Source organism: Pecten maximus, chromosome 8 (assembly GCF_902652985.1).
Source record: "Pecten maximus chromosome 8, xPecMax1.1, whole genome shotgun sequence".
Lineage (NCBI taxonomy): Eukaryota > Metazoa > Mollusca > Bivalvia > Pectinida > Pectinidae > Pecten > Pecten maximus.
Window position 1 is genome coordinate 8,690,027 of NC_047022.1, and position 20,531 is coordinate 8,710,557.

The 20,531-nt window shown below is 35.9% G+C and overlaps 1 protein-coding gene and 1 long non-coding RNA gene across 2 annotated transcripts in view; one reads left to right on the plus strand and one right to left on the minus strand.

Annotated features, from left to right (window-relative positions):
• Window positions 1-19,511, plus strand: part of LOC117332688 (LHFPL tetraspan subfamily member 2a protein-like) — a 66,495-nt gene extending 46,984 nt beyond the window's left edge. Inside the window, exon 3 of the mRNA XM_033891687.1 lies at window positions 14,897-19,511. Coding sequence (XP_033747578.1) covers window positions 14,897-15,099 — 203 coding nt within the window. The 3' untranslated portion in view covers window positions 15,100-19,511. The remainder of the gene's footprint in view (window positions 1-14,896) is intronic.
• LOC117332689 lies at window positions 9,319-10,173 on the minus strand. The gene is made up of 2 exons (XR_004533775.1): window positions 9,793-10,173; window positions 9,319-9,449 (listed from the first exon to the last, which is right to left on the minus strand). It is a non-coding gene; the product is annotated as an uncharacterized LOC117332689 (long non-coding RNA).
• Window positions 19,512-20,531: the final 1,020 nt, after the last annotated feature.

Consider the following 20,531-nt stretch of genomic DNA (forward strand, 5'->3'; position numbering starts at 1 on the left):
TGATGTACCACAAGAGACTTGTGTTGTTAACATAGCACGAATTACGTCCGCGACTACCGAATTTTGTCCGCAATGCAATTGACTATAATTACATTTCTTACCAGGGAGACACGCTAAAACATCATTGGATGAATGATTGGCCCTTCAATAAGCACATGTAAATCTGGATGAAAACTAGGCCCTGTAATAAGCATATGGAACAATTGGTTTATTGTTTTATACACGCTTGAGCACCAAACGCAATATTCAGTCAACATTTGGGCACGAAACGAGCATTACAGAATGTATACCTGGGTAAAAAGACCCGGATTAAACACACTAGCGAGAACAGATAGTGGAATTATAAGAAAAGAAACGAAAGGCCATGATCGAGCATAAGCATGCCAACGGTTGAATACTTGGTCCCGAGACGAGCATAAATGAATGACGATGAATGCAAATATCCAGGCCTATTCAATTGCAACATTAAGTGTAGACGTGGCCCCGTGCCAAGCATACGCAATTTAAGGGTGGAATCCGAGTCTATCTGGAAACATTTGTTGAAATGAAGAATGAGATTGTATTCGGCGCTGCATTTTCATGTTACAAAGTGCATGCGTAATTTCTCGGATCACGAAATATTGATCAATCTTTGTAAAATCTGACAGACAATATCATTCATATAATCTATGAACACATTATAACGTCATCCTTTATGTAGATCTACTTAGTGTGTCGTCATCCATCAATGTCGACCTTACGTAACATCACACGTCGACTACAAACTTGCAAATCATGTGCAGCTATTGATTCAGAAATTTATAAGTGCCGGAATATTTTACAAGTAAGAAAGTCTGCCATTTCATTCGGAAACCTTCGGTAGATAACGTATATGCCATCACATTGACCAACCAATCGGAACACGTTTTCCGGTGGCAATTGTTAAGATAAAGTGAAAGGTGTCCCTAATGGGACTTCCATTTTGAGATTAACGCATTGACCTCATTCATAACAACAGTAAATGCTATAATAATTACAAATGTCATAACGTCACACTAACCTCACCTTTGGTGTGATTTCAGGAAAGCTTCGCTGCTGGTGTGACGTCACAAAAGCCTTGCCGCAGGTGTGACGTCACAATAGCATCGCTGCTGGTGTGACGTCAGAAATTCAATAGCCTCGCCGCTGGTGTGACAACACAATAGCATCGCTGCTGGTGTGACGTCACAAATTCAATAGCCTCACCGCTGGTTTGAAGTCACAATAGCCTCGCCGCTTGTGTGACGTCACAATAGCCTCGCCGCTGGTGTGACGTCACAAAAATCTTACGTAACGTATCAATAGTCAAACTAAAACAACTTTTTTTGTAGAGAAACTTCACAAAATGAATTTCCAAAAGAGGAACATCACAAAAAACTTCTGTCAGCGTTACGTCACACACAAACTCTTCCTTAAAGACCCCGAATGACCTTAAGAAGGCAATTTAACGTGGTGTGAACCCCACCTTAGCGTTCCAAATACCGAAACGCTCTGTAGATCTAATGAAGTCCGTATTTTCGCTGTCTCAGCCATTAGCTGTTGTACTGCATTGTATGTAATTATAAGTTAATGCGTTACCGATTCTGAAGTGTTGTTGTTTAGAATCCGAAGTCTATTATCTCATAAATCAATAGTATAGAGAAAAGTCGGTCAGGAGCTTAATGATTCCGCCACTAGTGGCGCGCGGCTGTTTCACAGACAGGAAAGGCTGGCGTTTAAATTAATGGTTTGTACAAGCTTGGTACAGATGTTTATTTTCTAAAGAAGTCTTTGTAATATTTGTGTGATTTTAATGAAAGCGTGCTTAGATTACCATCATCATCAAAAATAGTGATGAATTATTGTGGAAGCTGCTCATATTGGCGGGGTTTTTATTTTCCCGGTTACGTGACAATTTCCATCTTACACGTTGATATTTCTATTTTCACTATAGTGAAAAATATTACTTTTTCTTATTTGACCAATCAAAACACTGCTTATAGACGATGACGGGGAAAATAAGAGCTGACCCGGTATATTTCGCTGGTATTCTTGGCTACATTCTTGTGAGAACGTAGCTAGTAACGGTTCGGCGGACATCAAGTTAAATTTCAATTCCTCCAGTCATACTATAAAACAACAAATATTGGCGAGCTTTATATTTGCCCGGTTAGTTGACGATTTTCACGCAAAAAAAAAACATAACAATTTTAGCGGTTTTGACTTCTTTGTTCTTCAACGTCATCCCTGAAACCACCCAGAACTCTTCTGGAAATCTACTGTGTATATCGACGACAAAGCCCGATGATTGTCCGAAATACCCAACTCAGTCGCTAGGCTGCGCTCATGGGATATTTTCGAATCGAAGCCTAGCGGAGAATTAAAAACTACGACAGGCAATCTAGTCCATTCCCGAAGAGTTCAGGATGCCCTGAATCACGCCAAATTCACTTAAAAGTTTTTTTAGCAAAGTTTTAGAATTCATAATTATTAAATCGTTGAACTCTTGCATATGCTGGTATACAGTTGATACAATTTTGGTGACAGATAAATAGAATGTCGCCCGTTAGGCTGCTTACCAAAACACTGACGTTATCAAGTTCCGACAAAGTTCTACGTACCATCGTAAACAACGAGCACTTCAAATGGTTTGAAACCTTAAACTTGTGTGTGTGTGTGTGTGTGTGTGTGTGTGTGAGTGTGAGTGTGTGTGTGTGTGTGTGTGTGTGTGTGTGTGTGTGTGTGTGGGGTGTGGGGGGGGGTGGGGTGGGGGTGTGTGTGTGTGTGTGTGTGTGTGTGTGTGTGTGTGGGGTGGGGGGGGGGGGGGGGGAGCGAATTGGTTATATTTCCAGCGGCTGTATTTTTCCTTAATTTTGAGAAGAATATCCATTTGGAATTCATAAAAGACTTTCTGTCAGTAGATGATGACGATTCCGATGGCAAACGACCATTTCGTTTGGATCAGCGTCGCTAGCAGACGACGTTGACGAACTTGGTTTGTCGCTTATAATTTTTGGGCAACTTAATATTTGACCATATTAAAAAATCGTTATGATATCATCTTTTTTACGTTCGTAAAAACGTTATGTTTTTCTTAATAGCCTACATAAAAAGATCCTGACAAATTCAGAACGCTCCGTATATTGAAACCGAAAGTGACCGGCCGCCATGTTTGTTTACCAAAGACACCTCCAGTAGTATTCCTACGCTGACCAAATCACTGTAAATTGTTGTACACAGCCTCTTACACTACAATTCTGGTTTTTTTCTAACGACTTATAGGAAAAAGTCACACATAATGTAAATATATGGTCATGAATGCAAATTGCCACGCTGATGTTTATAGCAAGCATGCAGGAAAACAGCTGCATTATAGTCCGGGCCACAGGGACTGGGCGCACCTTCCCAATCCATGAATGATATGTTAAACCGCATCCTATGGAAATATTCATCAAATGGGAGACTCAAGAGGCGATCAAAATTGATCTGTGGCACAGGATTGGATCAGTTAGGAGTAAAAGTACCTTGAAGTCGTTATTTGGGCATGGACCCTGGGTGGCCCGCGGCCCAGTGAAGAAAGTCATTTTGTGAACTCGTTCGATGAAATCCAAAACATGTTATCCTTTAACGAAATTCCATAATTTTGCGTTTTAAAAGTCGTACGTAGCCGCCATCTTGGTTCAATCAAGATTCAATCTTCCATATTCACGTTATTCTTTTGATGCGATCATCAAAGAACAACATCAAATCTTTGTGAAAGGCTAAAATACAATCAAAAGCATATTAACATTATTTATATCCTCTAAAGCCGTAGTCAACATTCTCTCATGATGCTTTGCTGTTAAAAAAAATAATTTACTACATTTTTGCAAAGTAATAAGCGCGCGCTTTCATTCTGAAAAAAAAAAGTCTAAATCTACAAATATTTCTTTTCTCAATAAAAAAAAACTGTCGAGATTCAAAATCTAAAAATATATATGTTATAATCTATAGAATGTGTTCGTAATTATCAACTAGCATTCAATGTATACTTACATTTCAACGTTTTAAAAAAATCAATAACGATTTTGGTTGTTTGTTTTTTTGTTTTTCATTAATCCTACATTTATTTTTGATATTGAAAATATATAATTCTGTTTTTAGTTGTTCAATTTCTGTTTTTATCTCTTCTTCAACGATCGCCACTGAGCTTGAGAAATATATCGGCTGGTGTCCCTTGTTTGGCAGTAGATCGCGTCTCATATTGATCAAATCCGAAACCGTACATAAATCTATTGTAAAGTTTTTGTTTCCTGTTCTGTTGTTTCGTCGCAGTAGTAGCAGTTAACGTTGTATGCTACTTAAGTAACCTTAATGATTTTCCTCTGGGCTTTAACTATACCGTAATAAAACATCCAATCGAATTCGCAGGTTCCAATAAATCAGAACCGAACGTTAATTCACGAGACAAGTAATACGCGGACCAAATAAGGACCGGAGAATCCGGATAGCTCTGTTGGTTCAATGTATTGTGAATTTATTTACTATTATACCGGAAAAGCACTGTAAACAATGGCTCGTTTGAGGATTTTACGATATTTAAGGATATACGTTACCTGGTTCATTATGTAATTTCTTTCCAAAAGAGTTCCGGAATTAAATTCAAGAATAAACGGAAAACCTCATTAAAGGTCCCTTTGTGACTGATTATTTCGATAATTTGAATTTGTGTAATTTGAAATATTTGAAGGTGTATCAGATTGGATGCATTAATGTAATTACACGTCATTGGATAATACAAGGGAGCTAACCGAATGCATTATGTATCGGATAACATACATCCTTAATAGTGTTACACACAAACGAGATTATTATGCATCTTGTCCTCTGTGTATCTTTACCAATGAGACTCCATATAACATTACATGTCATTTGATGTGTATCTCAATAAATCAAGTTCAAAGGAAGACAATAGAGTTAATTAATCTTTATTTACTCTCTTACTATTTGATTAATCCGCAATTCCCCGTCGTTTTAAGCAGAAATCTCTCTTGTTTGTTTAATCTAACTTTACGATCATCCGAAGCACTCATTTCGGACTGAATACCTAAACGAGCATACGGAGACTTAAGGATATATGCTACGTTCCTGTGCTATGGAGACTTAAGGGTGTATGCTACCTTATTGTGACATACAGACTTAAGTATGAATGAGTCTTTATTGTAAGACAGAGACTTAAGGATGTATGCTACCTTACTGTGACATGGGGTACTTAAAGATGTATGCTACCTTACTGTGACATGGAGACCTAAGGATGAATGATTCTTTATTGTAAGATAGAGACTTGAGGATGTATGCTACCTTACTGTGACATGGTACTTAAGGATGCATGTTACCTTACTGTGACTTAAGGATACATGCTTATAATGTCAGAGAGACTTAAGGATCATTCTACCTTACTGTGACCTGGAGACTTAAATGGTGTATGCTACATTAGTGACTGGGGACACGAAGACTTAAGGATGAATGCTACTTAGCTCTGACATGAATAATTAAGGCTGTATGCTACCTTATTGTGGCATCTCGACTTAAGGATATATGGTAACTTATTATTACATGGAATCTTAGGGTGTATGCTACATTATTGTGATACGGAGACTTAAAGATTATACTATCTTACTGTGACTAAAGACTTAAGTGTGTATGCTACTTTAGTATGACTTTGAGACTTAAGGATGTATGCTACCTTATTGTGACGTGGTGACTTAAGGTATATGCCATGATTGTAACATAGATATATAACGTAAACAATAACTGAACCTTGATCAATTATTTAGCATCCACTTTTTAGAGTGAGTACTCTCATCAGTTTTGTTTTAATTTCGAATTTTACCAAAATGATTTTTAATGTTCCCTAGATACAGTGGAACTTCGTTAACTCGAAGTCGACGGGACCACGAAAAAACTTCGAGTTATCCGAGTGTTCGAATTAAGCGAGTTATCGTTTTTGGTGAAAAGTTTGGTCAATATTTGTCAACATTATATAATCATTATAACTTCGGTCTGTCGCTCATCAGTTTAGTGTGAAGACTGGTCAATACATGTAAATATATATGTAATGTTTCGTTATGTCACTTGCAATTTGGTGTAGTTTTGCCGATATACAGTCACGATAAAGTTTCTTTCACTTAGTCACTTCAATAACGATCTGATGTGCAAGTCATGTTTACAAAATAACAAGTTATTAATGTCAAAACAAATAACCGTTTAAGTTTAACACAGATTGCATACAAAACGTAACAGAACCATTACCTTTTATTGGACATATATAAAATACTGTTTGATCGGCCCTACTTACTTTTTATTGATAACCACGCCATTTCCATGTGTATTAGCACCGGAAGTTGGGCTGCGCATGTGCGTATAAAATGTTACTGTAACTGAGTTATGTACTGATTTATAGACAGCACTGACCGTTACAGTTGTACTCTGAACATCTCGGCAGTAATAACGCTATTGTTTCAGCAGTTTAAAGATTTAATAGGCGCCGGTGACTGTGTCATTTCTACACCTGTAAAAACATCAGCCGGGTAGATCTACCGGTGTGTCAGAGATTAGTTCCGCTTGAGCGAACGGGTAGATGAGTTGTTGACTATCGTGTGTACTGATATCGGCGACCGCCTTGGGAAATTACCTGATGTAAGTAAAGCAGTACTTTTTATCACCAAGACTTGTTGTTATAAGATTCAACCGACAATTTCTTTTATGAATTTATGAAACACTTATAATAGCATGTAGGTTAGTAGTGCCGATATGTTCAGTATTACAAACGGAATTTAGCTCTTAAAAAATGTCGGCGTTTGCCACCGATCGACGAAACTTATACTTCGAGTTATTCGAACATTTCAAGTAGGATTTTTATTGTTGGGACCAAATTTTTACTTCGTATTATCCGAGTTTTTCGAGTTATCCGAATTCGAATTATCCGAGTTTATTTTACTAAGATAAAGAGAGAATTCGGCCGGGACCGGCGAGGTACTTCGAGTTAAGCGGGGTATTCGGGTTATCCGAGTTCGAGTTAACGAAGTTCCACTGTAATTGATTACTGAGATACACTTTTTTTTTATTAAGAATCCATGTCATGTCTGAGTTCAGTTAAAAGAGAAGATCGCAATTCTAAAGATTTTTTTAAAACGCGCACACGGAGACTCAATTTTTATCAAGGAAGATGTTGACGTCGCAAAAAAAAAAAAAAAAAAATCTATCAGTTTTGTACAAAAGGAAACATACATAGATTTGCTATTATTGAAGCTAATTATATAACTGGCGCCATGTTTGATAGCGCGATGCTAATATCGAATCGAAATTTTGAATTATCCTACTTTATTTGGATTTAAAATGGCGGCACTGATGTGTCTAACTTTATCCTTTCATCTCGCGTGCAGTCCCACGAGGCATCAGAGGAGAATGTAATTGGTTACATTAGTTACATTGTCTTCCATAGATTCCAAGAACAAAGATTAAACTTGAATTTAGATTTCCTCAAAATTATTTTTACCATCCTATCTTTTTAAAGTGATCAGCATTTTGATTTAATTTCTTATTTTGAAGATAATTTTTAAAACACAATTTCTCCGAATAAATGAAAACATTTTTATCGAAAACAACTGATTCCTGATGTAAATACAGTAAAAGTGCGATACAATGCCACTAGTCTCTGTAAAGTAAAATTTCGATATAATGTCCCTCGTTTATATACAGTAAAACTGTGATACAACGTCCCTCGTTTATATACAGTAAAACTGTGATACAGTGTCCCTCGTTTATATACAGTAAAACTGTGATACAACGTCCCTCGTTAATACACAGTAAAACTGTGATACAATGTCCCTCGTTTATATACAGTAAAACCGTGATACAACGTCCCTCGTTAATACACAGTAAAACTGTGATACAATGTCCCTCGTTTATATACAGTAAAACTGTGATACAATGTCCCTCGTTTATACAGTAAAACTGTGATACAATGTCCCTCGTTTATATACAGTAAAACTGTGATACAATGTCCCTCGTTTATATACAGTAAAACTGTGATACAATGTCCCTCGTTTATATACAGTAAAACTGTGATACAATGTCCTTCGTTTATACAGTAAACTGTGATACAATGTCCCTCGTTTATATACAGTAAAACTGTGATACAATGTCCCTCGTTTATACAGTAAAACTGTGATACAATGTCCTTCGTTTATACAGTAAAACTGTGATACAATGTCCCTCGTTTATATACAGTAAAACTGTGATACAATGTTCCTCGTTTATATACAGTAAAACTGTGATACAACGTCCCTCGTTTATATACAGTAAAACTGTGGTACAATGTCCCTCGTTTATATACAGTAAAACTGTGACACAATGTCCCTCGTTTATATACAGTAAAACTGCTATACAATGTCCTTCGTTTATACAGTAAAACTGTGATACAATGTCCCTCGTTTATATACAGTAAAACTGTGATACAACGTCCCTCGTTTATATACAGTAAAACTGTGATATAACGCCCCTCGTTTATATACAGTAAAACCTTGATATAATGCCCCTCGTTTATATAGTAAAACTGTGATACAATGTCCCTCGTTTATATACAGTAAAACTGTGGTACAATGTCCCTCGTTTATATACAGTAAAACTGTGACACAATGTCCCTCGTTTATATACAGTAAAACTGTGATACAATGTCCCTCGTTTATATACAGTAAAACTGTGATACAACGTCCCTCGTTTATATACAGTAAAACTGTGGTACAATGTCCCTCGTTTATATACAGTAAAACTGTGACACAATGTCCCTCGTTTATATACAGTAAAACTGCTATACAATGTCCTTCGTTTATACAGTAAAACTGTGATACAATGTCCCTCGTTTATATACAGTAAAACTGTGATACAACGTCCCTCGTTTATATACAGTAAAACTGTGATATAACGCCCCTCGTTTATATACAGTAAAACCTTGATATAATGCCCCTCGTTTATATAGTAAAACTGTGATACAATGTCCTTCGTTTATACAGTAAAACTGTGATACAATGTCCCTCGTTTATATACAGTAAAACTGTGATACAATGTTCCTCGTTTATATACAGTAAAACTGTGTTATCCAATGACGCCTCGGTTTTTCTTTGATCTTTTGTTGGCGATATATTGCATACTATGTGATATTTCAAATATCACATATGTGATATCTGAAATATCACATGGCATTTCTGATTGGTCCATGCCTCAGTCTTGAGGCGGGGCCAATTTCAAATGTAGGCGTGACAAATGAACAAAGACAGGAAATGCATTTCAAACAAAATTTAATGAAATACGAGTGCCGTTTAGAAATTTTCCGTCTTCTTTCTTCACCTTATATGCACGTACAGCCCTGCTGCGATGTACCGTTCTGTCCATAATGAGTTGTTCATCAAAACCTGACCAAACAGAATATAAAACCCTGTTCATATTTTATTAAGTAAAATCTATTTAACAGGTCAGTAAAAAAAAACATACATTACATGATTACATATAAAATTTCAGTCATTTAAAAAAAATGGTTATACAGATTACGCTAAATGTAACAATATACTTTCGTTGCACAAAAATCCTATCATAAACAAAATAGTGATGAAAATGATAACAAGACGAGTGGATAAAAATACCGATTAACCGATTCATTGATTTCTTAAAACAATTTCACGGATTTTGAAAGGATTTTGTGACATTGTGAACGTCGAAATTTACGAAAAATATTTCATTTCACAATTTTTGACTTACCTGCTTGGTAAAGGGAAGTAGCGCAGGTCCTCTTTCCGGAATGGTTTATGTAATTTCCCTCGAATCCTGCAGCCTTTCACATGTTTTTCACATTACCATTCAGTTCATTTACAACAATTGGCTGAGCTAATTGCTTGGTATCAACTATTCCAATGTCAGTAGCTACCGTGTCACTATCTTCAAGTTCATACTCATACTTATCTACGGCCTGTGATAATGTTATATCGTCGAGGTCAGTGAACACATCGACATCAGTGATCAGTACCTGATCCGTCATGGTTGACAGTCTCACTAAAAATGAATGGGCTACTGTGACAGAAAACAAAACGTGTCAGAAATTGGCGGGAATCATATCGCAGTGACAGGTTCTGATCAATTTTATAGCTCCACCCCTAGGCACGTGGGTGACAAAACCTCGGCTGTCATTGGATAAAACAGATACAAAATGGGTACTCGTGACGTATCGCATATATCACACTCGTGCTACGCACTCGTGTGATATATCCGATACATCACTCGTACCCATTATGTATCTATTACATACAACGTCCCTCGTTTATATACAGTAAAACTGTGACACAATGTCCCTCGTTTATATACATTTTGAACATTAAAACTGTGATACAATGTCTCTCGTTTATATACAGTAAGACCTTGATAAAATGCCCCTCGTTTATATACAGTAAAACTGTGATACAGTGTCCCTCGTTTATATTACAGTAAAACTGTGATACAATGTTCCTCGTTTATATACAGTAAAACTGTGATACAATGTCCCTCGTTTATATACAGTAAAACTGTGGTACAATGTCCCTCGTTTATATACAGTAAAACTGTGATACAATGTCCCTCGTTTATATACAGTAAAACTGTGATACAACGTCCCTCGTTTATATACAGTAAAACTGTGGTACAATGTCCCTCGTTTATATACAGTAAAACTGTGACACAATGTCCCTCGTTTATATACAGTAAAACTGCTATACAATGTCCTTCGTTTATACAGTAAAACTGTGATACAATGTCCCTCGTTTATATACAGTAAAACTGTGATACAACGTCCCTCGTTTATATACAGTAAAACTGTGATATAACGCCCCTCGTTTATATACAGTAAAACCTTGATATAATGCCCCTCGTTTATATAGTAAAACTGTGATACAATGCCCCTCGTTTATACAGTAAAACTGTGATACAATGTCCCTCGTTTATATACAGTAAAACTGTGATACAACGTCCCTCGTTTATATACAGTAAAACTGTGACACAATGTCCCTCGTTTATATACATTTTGAACATTAAAACTGTGATACAATGTCCCTCGTTTATATACAGTAAAACCTGTGATACAATGCCCCTCGTTTATATACAGTAAAACTGTGATACAGTGTCCCTCGTTTATATACAGTAAAACTGTGATACAATGTCCCTCGTTTATATACAGTAAAACTGTGATACAATGTCCCTCGTTTATATACAGTAAAACTGTGATACAACGTCCCTCGTTTATATACAGTAAAACTGTGATACAACGTCCCTCGTTTATATACAGTAAAACTGTGATACAATGTCCCTCGTTTATATACAGTAAAACTGTGATACAATGTCCCTCGTTTATATACAGTAAAACTGCTATACAATGTCCTTCGTTTATACAGTAAAACTGTGATACAATGTCCCTCGTTTATATACAGTAAAACTGTGATACAACGTCCCTCGTTTATATACAGTAAAACTGTGATACAACGCCCCTCGTTTATATACAGTAAAACCTTGATATAATGTCCCTCGTTTATATAGTAAAACTGTGATACAGTGCCCCTCGTTTATACAGTAAAACTGTGATACAATGTTCCTCGTTTATATACAGTAAAACTGTGATACAACGTCCCTCGTTTATATACAGTAAAACTGTGACACAATGTCCCTCGTTTATATACATTTTGAACATTAAAACTGTGATACAATGTCCCTCGTTTATATACAGTAAAACTGTGATACAACGTCCCTCGTTTATATACAGTAAAACTGTGGTACAATGTCCCTCGTTTATATACAGTAAAACTGTGACACAATGTCCCTCGTTTATATACAGTAAAACTGCTATACAATGTCCTTCGTTTATACAGTAAAACTGTGATACAATGTCCCTCGTTTATATACAGTAAAACTGTGATACAACGTCCCTCGTTTATATACAGTAAAACTGTGATATAACGCCCCTCGTTTATATACAGTAAAACCTTGATATAATGCCCCTCGTTTATATAGTAAAACTGTGATACAGTGCCCCTCGTTTATACAGTAAAACTGTGATACAATGTTCCTCGTTTATATACAGTAAAACTGTGATACAACGTCCCTCGTTTATATACAGTAAAACTGTGACACAATGTCCCTCGTTTATATACATTTTGAACATTAAAACTGTGATACAATGTCCCTCGTTTATATACAGTAAAACCTTGATAAAATGCCCCTCGTTTATATACAGTAAAACCTTGATAAAATGCCCCTCGTTTATATACAGTAAAACTATGATACAGTGTCCCTCGTTTATATACAGTAAAACTGTGGTACAATGTCCCTCGTTTATACAGTAAAACTGTGATACAATGTCCCTCGTTTATATACAGTAAAACTGTGATACAATGTTCCTCGTTTATATACAGTAAAACTGTGATACAATGTTCCTCGTTTATATACAGTAAAACTGTGGTACAATGTCCCTCGTTTATATACAGTAAAACTGTGATACAACGTCCCTCGTTTATATACAGTAAAACTGTGATACAACGTCCCTCGTTTATATACAGTAAAACTGTGGTACAATGTCCCTCGTTTATATACAGTAAAACTGTGACACAATGTCCCTCGTTTATATACAGTAAAACTGCTATACAATGTCCTTCGTTTATACAGTAAAACTGTGATACAATGTCCCTCGTTTATATACAGTAAAACTGTGATACAACGTCCCTCGTTTATATACAGTAAAACTGTGATATAACGCCCCTCGTTTATATACAGTAAAACCTTGATATAATGCCCCTCGTTTATATAGTAAAACTGTGATACAGTGCCCCTCGTTTATACAGTAAAACTGTGATACAATGTCCCTCGTTTACACACTACAGTAAAATCTATATATTAATGCTCCTTGTTTACTTACAGCAAAATTTCGGTATAGATTTCGATATAATGTCCGCCTCCCTTTCTCCTCATTTCATACACAGTCCTGTGTTTGTTCTCCTCGATGAAATAATATATTCGTATCTGGTTTCCCGCAAAATTATTACCTTCAATCTCACTGTGCCGGGACGGAATGACCGGAGATGAATACAGATTTTGCACCCCACAAGTCGATCTTGTCTGTCCGTCGTTCGCTCGGACGTCCACCACTTCTGGGGGACTCAGAGTTCGGATCGATTCTCGGTCGATAATAGCTTTACGATGTCGACATTGTTTTCTGTTGTTGTTGTTGCTGCTGCTGCTGTGTTGCAATGTGTTGTTTTGTTGTTGTTCTGATGTTGTGTTTTTATTGTGTTGCGTTATTGTGTGTGTTGTGTTGCGTTGTGTTGTTTTGTTATGTTGTGTTGCGTTGTGTTGTTTTGTTGTTGTGTTATGTTTGTTGTGTTGTTTTCGTGTTGTGTTGTTTTGTTGTTGTTTTGTTTTGTTTTCGTGCTGTGTTGTGTTGTTTTGTTGTTGTGTTATGTTTTGTTTTGTTGTTTTGTTGCGATGTGTTGTGTTGTTTTCTTGTTGTGTTGTGTTGTGTTGCGATGTGTTGTGTTGTGTTCTAGATACTAATGAGTTAAACCGTTAAAAAGACTAACCAAAACTGGGGGTCAAAGACATATTCGACAATGATTATTTAAGTCAATCAGGATTGTATACGTCTTTGTTACCCGCACGCTATTCTAATATTGTCAACATTGATCTCCAGATTTCTTATCGCCACTTGTCTTAGCATTATAGGTTATAATACTGGTGAAAAAGTTGATATTTGTGCTTTTCCCGAATGATATTTACTACTCATCAAAATCCCGACGTCCTATTAAACGAACAAAATATTATTTGAAAGGAGATGGTTGAGAAAGTGAAGCACGAGGAAGGAAAGACCAAATGTTCCGAAGGGAGAAACGTCTTCTGATTTATCAAAGACAAGTTATATATCAAAATGTCACGTTCTCAAAATGATAACCGGGATAGTTACAATGGAGCCATAATTCATACCTAAATGTTGATAAAGCAGGGATGTTACTATCTTAAACCGATACATTACCAAGAGTGAAATTAGAAGAATCATACTAATCATACTAATCATACTAATCATATAGTTGAATGTTTTCTCGACGGGTTACTTTGTAAGTAAAAAACATGGTAAGCGGCTGATAAAGAAGAGCATATTGTGACCTTGATTTTATGTATAATAGATCGACATAGTCAAGACAATTTGAAGAATTGTGCTTTGATTTGCTATATGCTCTGATAAGCTCTTCGGAAAGTCCGCCTCGTATTTTAAAAAAATGTACACACTGAGACTCTCTCCGGATATCTTGACCCCTATATCAACAAAGATAATATCAACCAGAAATCCTATCATTTTCTAAAAACATATCCCTCATTAATATGATAGTTATATAAATCAAATTACACTGACGGATACGTAAATGTACCGACCAATATCGACACGCAGAGCCATGTTTGTCCATGTTAATGAAATTATGGACATTTGACCTTTGACCTTGACGGGGTCTCATCAATGCAATACATCTTGCTGTTTTGATATACGGTTAACATTCTTTAAAATGTAAAGTAAAAAATCATCGACCTGGATCTTTGACCTACGAATAACCTTTTAGATATATGGTAATCTAAAAATAGCATCGACTTATTGCCTAGATTCCATACCTGAAGTACAAGTTTGTCGATGCATGAAGCTGACGATGAAAGTTATTTATGATTTTGTGTGTTGACCCATCAAGTAAAAAAACTGTGCCAATGTTTAATTTTACCTTCGAACCGGAAATGACGTAACAGTTGTAAAGCTAGAAGATGTTGAAACGCCAAGTAATAGATACCTTTATTCTTCTGTCCATTTCAGTTTTGGTGATGATGTCTGGCCTACTAATCTACCCACTGGGACTGGGGTCAAAGTTCATGAAGTTTCATTGCGGAGCAAGTACCCGGATGTATTACGCTGGCGATTGTCACATCGGCTGGAGCTTCATGTTGGCGATCGTGGGAACGAGTTTGGCCATCTTCTGTCCAGTCCTCTCTCATTTTCACGGACATGAAAGCACGTGACCTTATATGAAAATATTCATGTATTTACGGAATTGTTTTTAGAATCGTCAAAATATTAATACAAGCCTGTATGTGACGTTAAATGCAACTGACGGAAGTGACGTCATTCGATAGCGTGAACACCAGAAGGATGTACTTTAGATGAAACTGGGCTCAAAATGATGTTGACCGCCAACGCTAGGAAAGAGAACATTCCTGCGAGAATCTTGCATTATCAAGATGGCTGCCGCGACTAAAATCTCGATCAAGATGATATATCTTGACATGTTGTGTGCAATGGCTGAACCGAACGTTCCATTTGCATGTGTATGAACTCCGTCACGTGTGAATTATTCACGTGACATGGTGTACAGTAGGAGCGAGAGATTGGTGATTTTGATAATAAGAGATGTGTGTACATGTATGTAGAGATATGTACTTCGATATGCAAAGTTGTATTTGGCAATAATGTGCATTCCGTTCGTGTAATGAATTGTGTATATATATATAAACATTCCATGCAAATCACACGTATAGTGGTACAGCCATTATTCTTCATTCATCATAAGGGGCCCACGACGGGGCAGCTCTCTCAGACTAGACCCCACTTGGCCATGTTTCATTATAGCAGGGATCTACATTTAGGATGAAGTTAGGAACCCAGGCGGAGAAAAAGCCACATTGCCTTCAAGAGGCAAGCCTTCAACAGAATAAACGAACCCGTAATAAAAATGATTACAGGTAGCGGAAACCCATCTTCGATCAATTCAGTGTCATCTAGACGTTTAAGAACACTTCAGTCCTAAATTTATTGTCATCTTGACGTTTAAGAACACTTAAATCCTAAATTTATTGTCATCTTGACGTTTAAGAACACTTAAATCCTAAATTCAGTGTCATCTTGACGTTTAAGAACACTTCAATCCTAAATTCATTGTCATCTTGACGTTTAAGAACACTTCAATCCTAAATTCATTGTCATCTTGACGTTTAAGAACACTTAAATCCTAAATTCAGTGTCATCTTGACGTTTAAGAAGACTTCAATCCTAAATTCATTGTCATCTTGACGTTTAAGAAGACTTCAATCCTAAATTCATTGTCATCTTGACGTTAAAGAAGACTTCAATCCTAAATTCATTGTCATCTTGACGTTGAAGAACACTTCAATCCTAAATTCATTGTCATCTTGACGCTTTAGAAGTCTTAAATATTAAATTCAGTGCTATTTTGACGCTTTACAACTAAAATACAAATACCTAATGTAAATTATTCATGTTATTTAATTCTACATCATACATCTACATGTAGTCATACATAGCCTATCATACGTCACGTGTTCACGTGTACATTTGCATTATTATACAGCATTATGAATATGCAATGCCATTGATTTCATTATATGAATATCCATCCATCTATTTCATTGTAAAATGTGTGCATTACGTCATCAGTTTGTGTGTATTGGAACGAGCTACATTGTACGATAAACATATTGGCGGGAGTAGTTTAATGTGAAGCGCTACCTAGCGGAGATAATGGGTACTTAATGGTAAATGTAAAGAAAATAATCCCAGATAAAAATGTACCGTTCACTTGTAAAGTACATGTCTTCAAAGAAAATGACGGGTCAGCATTTCTGTACTATCCTCATATTTATCTTTTAAAAAGTTCCCAATGGCCGAACTTGAGTTAATATCTCCCAGGGTGCATTGCGATCCCCTATTTGTGCAAAGCACTAAATGTGAAAAAGAATTGTACAAGATCTTGATCACAAACCAAGCATCCACTCAAGTTGGTTGTTAACGCTATTACTGGGATACCATCGTATGAAAGCCTATTTGTAACAATTCATAAATGTTTACCTGTAAATGTCGTTAGACACACCTAACGTCTGCTGTTGGCGTTTATTATGGACTTGTTTATGGACAACACCTCTTCAAAGTGACTACAACACACAACACATGCTGAGCTCATCATAAAACGGATTTTAATTACTTTCACATGTGTTTTTAGCGAGAGTAAATTCGGCAATTATGGAGGGTTCGTTTAAAACGTCCATATCGTCTAATTTCGTCAACTACGAAAGTGATGTATTGTCGAAATAATTTGGGGGAGAGCTTTCTTAACTGACAAGAGATGTTTTTGACGGCCATTTGTCCATAGATGTGGAACCAATAGAATCGAGCGCTCAATGAAAGCCGTTTTCACCGAATCAAATCCTGTAATTCCTCTGTACTTTCGCGGCCTAAATTGAATTTGGTTTTCTGTCTTTTTTTCAAAACGTGACAAAGAAAACCCATTACTGTGAGGGAGAGGGTTTAAGAGCACGGACACGCTGGTGTGATGGTGTAACAATGACAGCACAGAGCCGTATTGTGTAACGTCATATTCAGATCAACGGTTATCGAGCGCTGTCTTGATGTGTCACGTGGTTTAATCTCCATTTTTGATTGGTCATACATCTGTAGTTAAATCAACTTAAATTATAAGTATCAGACGCCACTTGGTAGTGATAAAAATAAGAATACAATTTCATGTGAGATTGTATAACATTCGTTCGACAAAGTTCTAATGCTTCGCGAAAGCTTGCAAAAATGATTTCTTCCAAGATTCGTTTCATAAAATATTAAAGGGACTAAATGGTTCGAATTATCGCTGAACAACACTGAACGTTTTATCTGTCGCCATTTCCTGTTTATATCGGAGAGAGTCGTTTCTTCGTGTTCTCGGTTAAAACTGATTCAGGACCCTTAATTCTGCTTAGATCGGGAGTTCGATATCTTAGTTATGATGTTTACAATTTCCCGCATCGCGCAAGCGCAAAGGTATTTGTTTACACTTATCGAAAAATAACGATATGAAATAATGACTAGGACGTTCCTACATGTATTTATTTTATTTTTTTTTTCAATATTTTTAAACAAATTGTTATGGACACTTAAAATTTATAATTAACATAAAATGCATAACTTTTTACATAATCTTAATTCTTATACCCTTTTTATTGTGTAATTTACATGAAGATCTAGCCTTTTAGTCCCTTTAAAGGAAATGAAAACTCATTCACTGCATACAAGGAGCAACCACCTTGAAAGCTGGCCTGAAACGTTAATAGTTGGTCGTAATGATGGAAGGGAGGTAACTCCTATCAATTGCTGAGGCTGATCCGTTCCATCAAACTCGTTAGCACAATCGCAAAACCATTTTTAGATTTATAATAGTCTATTTGAGAGTTTAGCAAAATTATATATATATATCGAATTGGTGCAAGTTTGTAAGTTATACAGCGGAACCTCGTTAGCCCGTATTCCCAAATGTCTTTGTAACGATTATAATTCCAATCTTGATCAATCATTTTCGGGTTTAATTTAAAATCTTTGGTCAATTTTGCGGCGGCGGCGGCGGCGGCGGCGGCGTATTTTGAACCGAGATTTGAGAAATAACCAAACGGTTTGTAATTAATTATGAACCCCTCCATAAATGTTTGATGTGATATATTAGTTAATGGATAGTTAAAGAAACATCAAAAAAATATATTTCAATATAAAGTTATTTGAATTAGATAAAATGACATAGTTTTTAATTGGTATATAATCAGAAGCTATAGAATTCAGAGAGCTTATCTAAAATATTATTAGTGTTAACTTATGTCGATCAAAATAGTGATGCATTGATAATTTTCATGATAAAAACGGCCATTCATATCCATGTAAAACCATATAGACTAATTTGAAATTTTTCACAATGTTTTTGCAAAAAAAAAAAAAATCTGGTACGACACAGATAAACACTAATACAATGATATTATTGTAATTGTTTCACATAAAAACATTTTAGAAAAGCTCTCTGAATTCTTTAGTTTTATATAAAACACACAAAAAGGCGTGTAAGGTAACCAGACATAGATAAGCGCGTGGCTAACCCGTGTATTTGTCTTGTTTTTTTTCTGTATCTCTTTAAGAGGAATGAATGAATGAATGTATGAATGAATGAATAAAAGGTGTGTCTTGACAGACGACCCGGTTACCTGTGCACGTGCGTTGCCATTCAGAATAAACGTTCGTCGGGTAGTCAACTTTTCTCCAATTTTCATACAAAAGCTTTTTGCCAATCACTGATCAACACCAGTCATTTATTGCTACAAACAAGTTGGCATAGACATGATGATTATATACTCTTTTAGAATTCCGTTATCATATTTGATGATATTAAATAATTTGCTGACGTCATATGGAGAGTAAAAGTGTCATGATCCACCTTAATATTAACACATAATAAATATACATGAATATTTATTATATAAGTTATAAAAAATACAATTACTTACCTTCGTCTTGAAGTGCTCGTCTTGTTAATTAATTTTAAGTAAAGACTTCAAATAAAAAAAATGGCAAGTAACGCCGTTTGGTTCATGAGAGCGGAATAACATGACAACAAGATTTGGTGAACTGAAAAAGCATGGAACACGTGTGGAATCTATAAGGTTTAGTCCACACATGGGGCCTGTTCGTTTATGCGGACAAACCGATTCGTCAGTTTTTAAATGTATGATTTCAAACATATATCTTAACGGACCTGCAAATGTTAATACAGGTCTTGGAAGTCTTTGTCAAAGTTCATCTGAAAACAATATAAAATCACCAGGTCTGTCTTTATTTCATAAACGAACAACATCGGCCCAACTGGACCAACCGTTTGGACCGCAAAACACGAAAACGGCCATGCTTGCCGCGTTAGCTAAGCATTGTTAGTTTTTAATTTTGTAGTTGTTCATTTGTTTTGGTTGTTATGTTGTTGTTGTTGTTTTTTTTGTTTGTTTTTTTTGTTTTTTGTTGTTGTTGTTTTTTTAGGAAAACGCCGTATCTGATAGACAAGTATTGTCACTCTATAATTATGATATTCGAATTCCTAAATAGTTGAAAAATGTTCCAAAAAGTGATACTAGCTATCATGCTAGCAGTAATAGTAAAATATTGGGCCGCAAAAATACAAACAAGAATGTAACAACGTGTTAAAGGAATGAATTCACGTTCAGTTCTCGTCAGAATGCGAGATTTCGGGTTCCTGATGAACGAGGTTCCACTGTATCAGTTAGTTTAAATATTGTTGCCAATGTTTCTATTATAAATGTATAAAGTACTAAGTTATCCATATTTGTTGAGTTGTAAATATAGAATCTTATAATATATTAGAAAAAATAAACTATATATGTATTATTCGTGGTTTTTCTTCTTTACCTACAAGAGCTTTCGTTGTTTGATTTCTTGATGGAAACATATTTCATTGTCCGATTAAATCATATTTTATGGTCAAATTTTAACATTTTATTGTCAGATTTAAATATCTTTAATTGTCTGATTTAAACAAGATATCGTATGATTTGAACATAATTTGTTGTCTGATTTAAAAACATTATATTGTCGAAACAGACAAATGGATGAGAAACAAGTT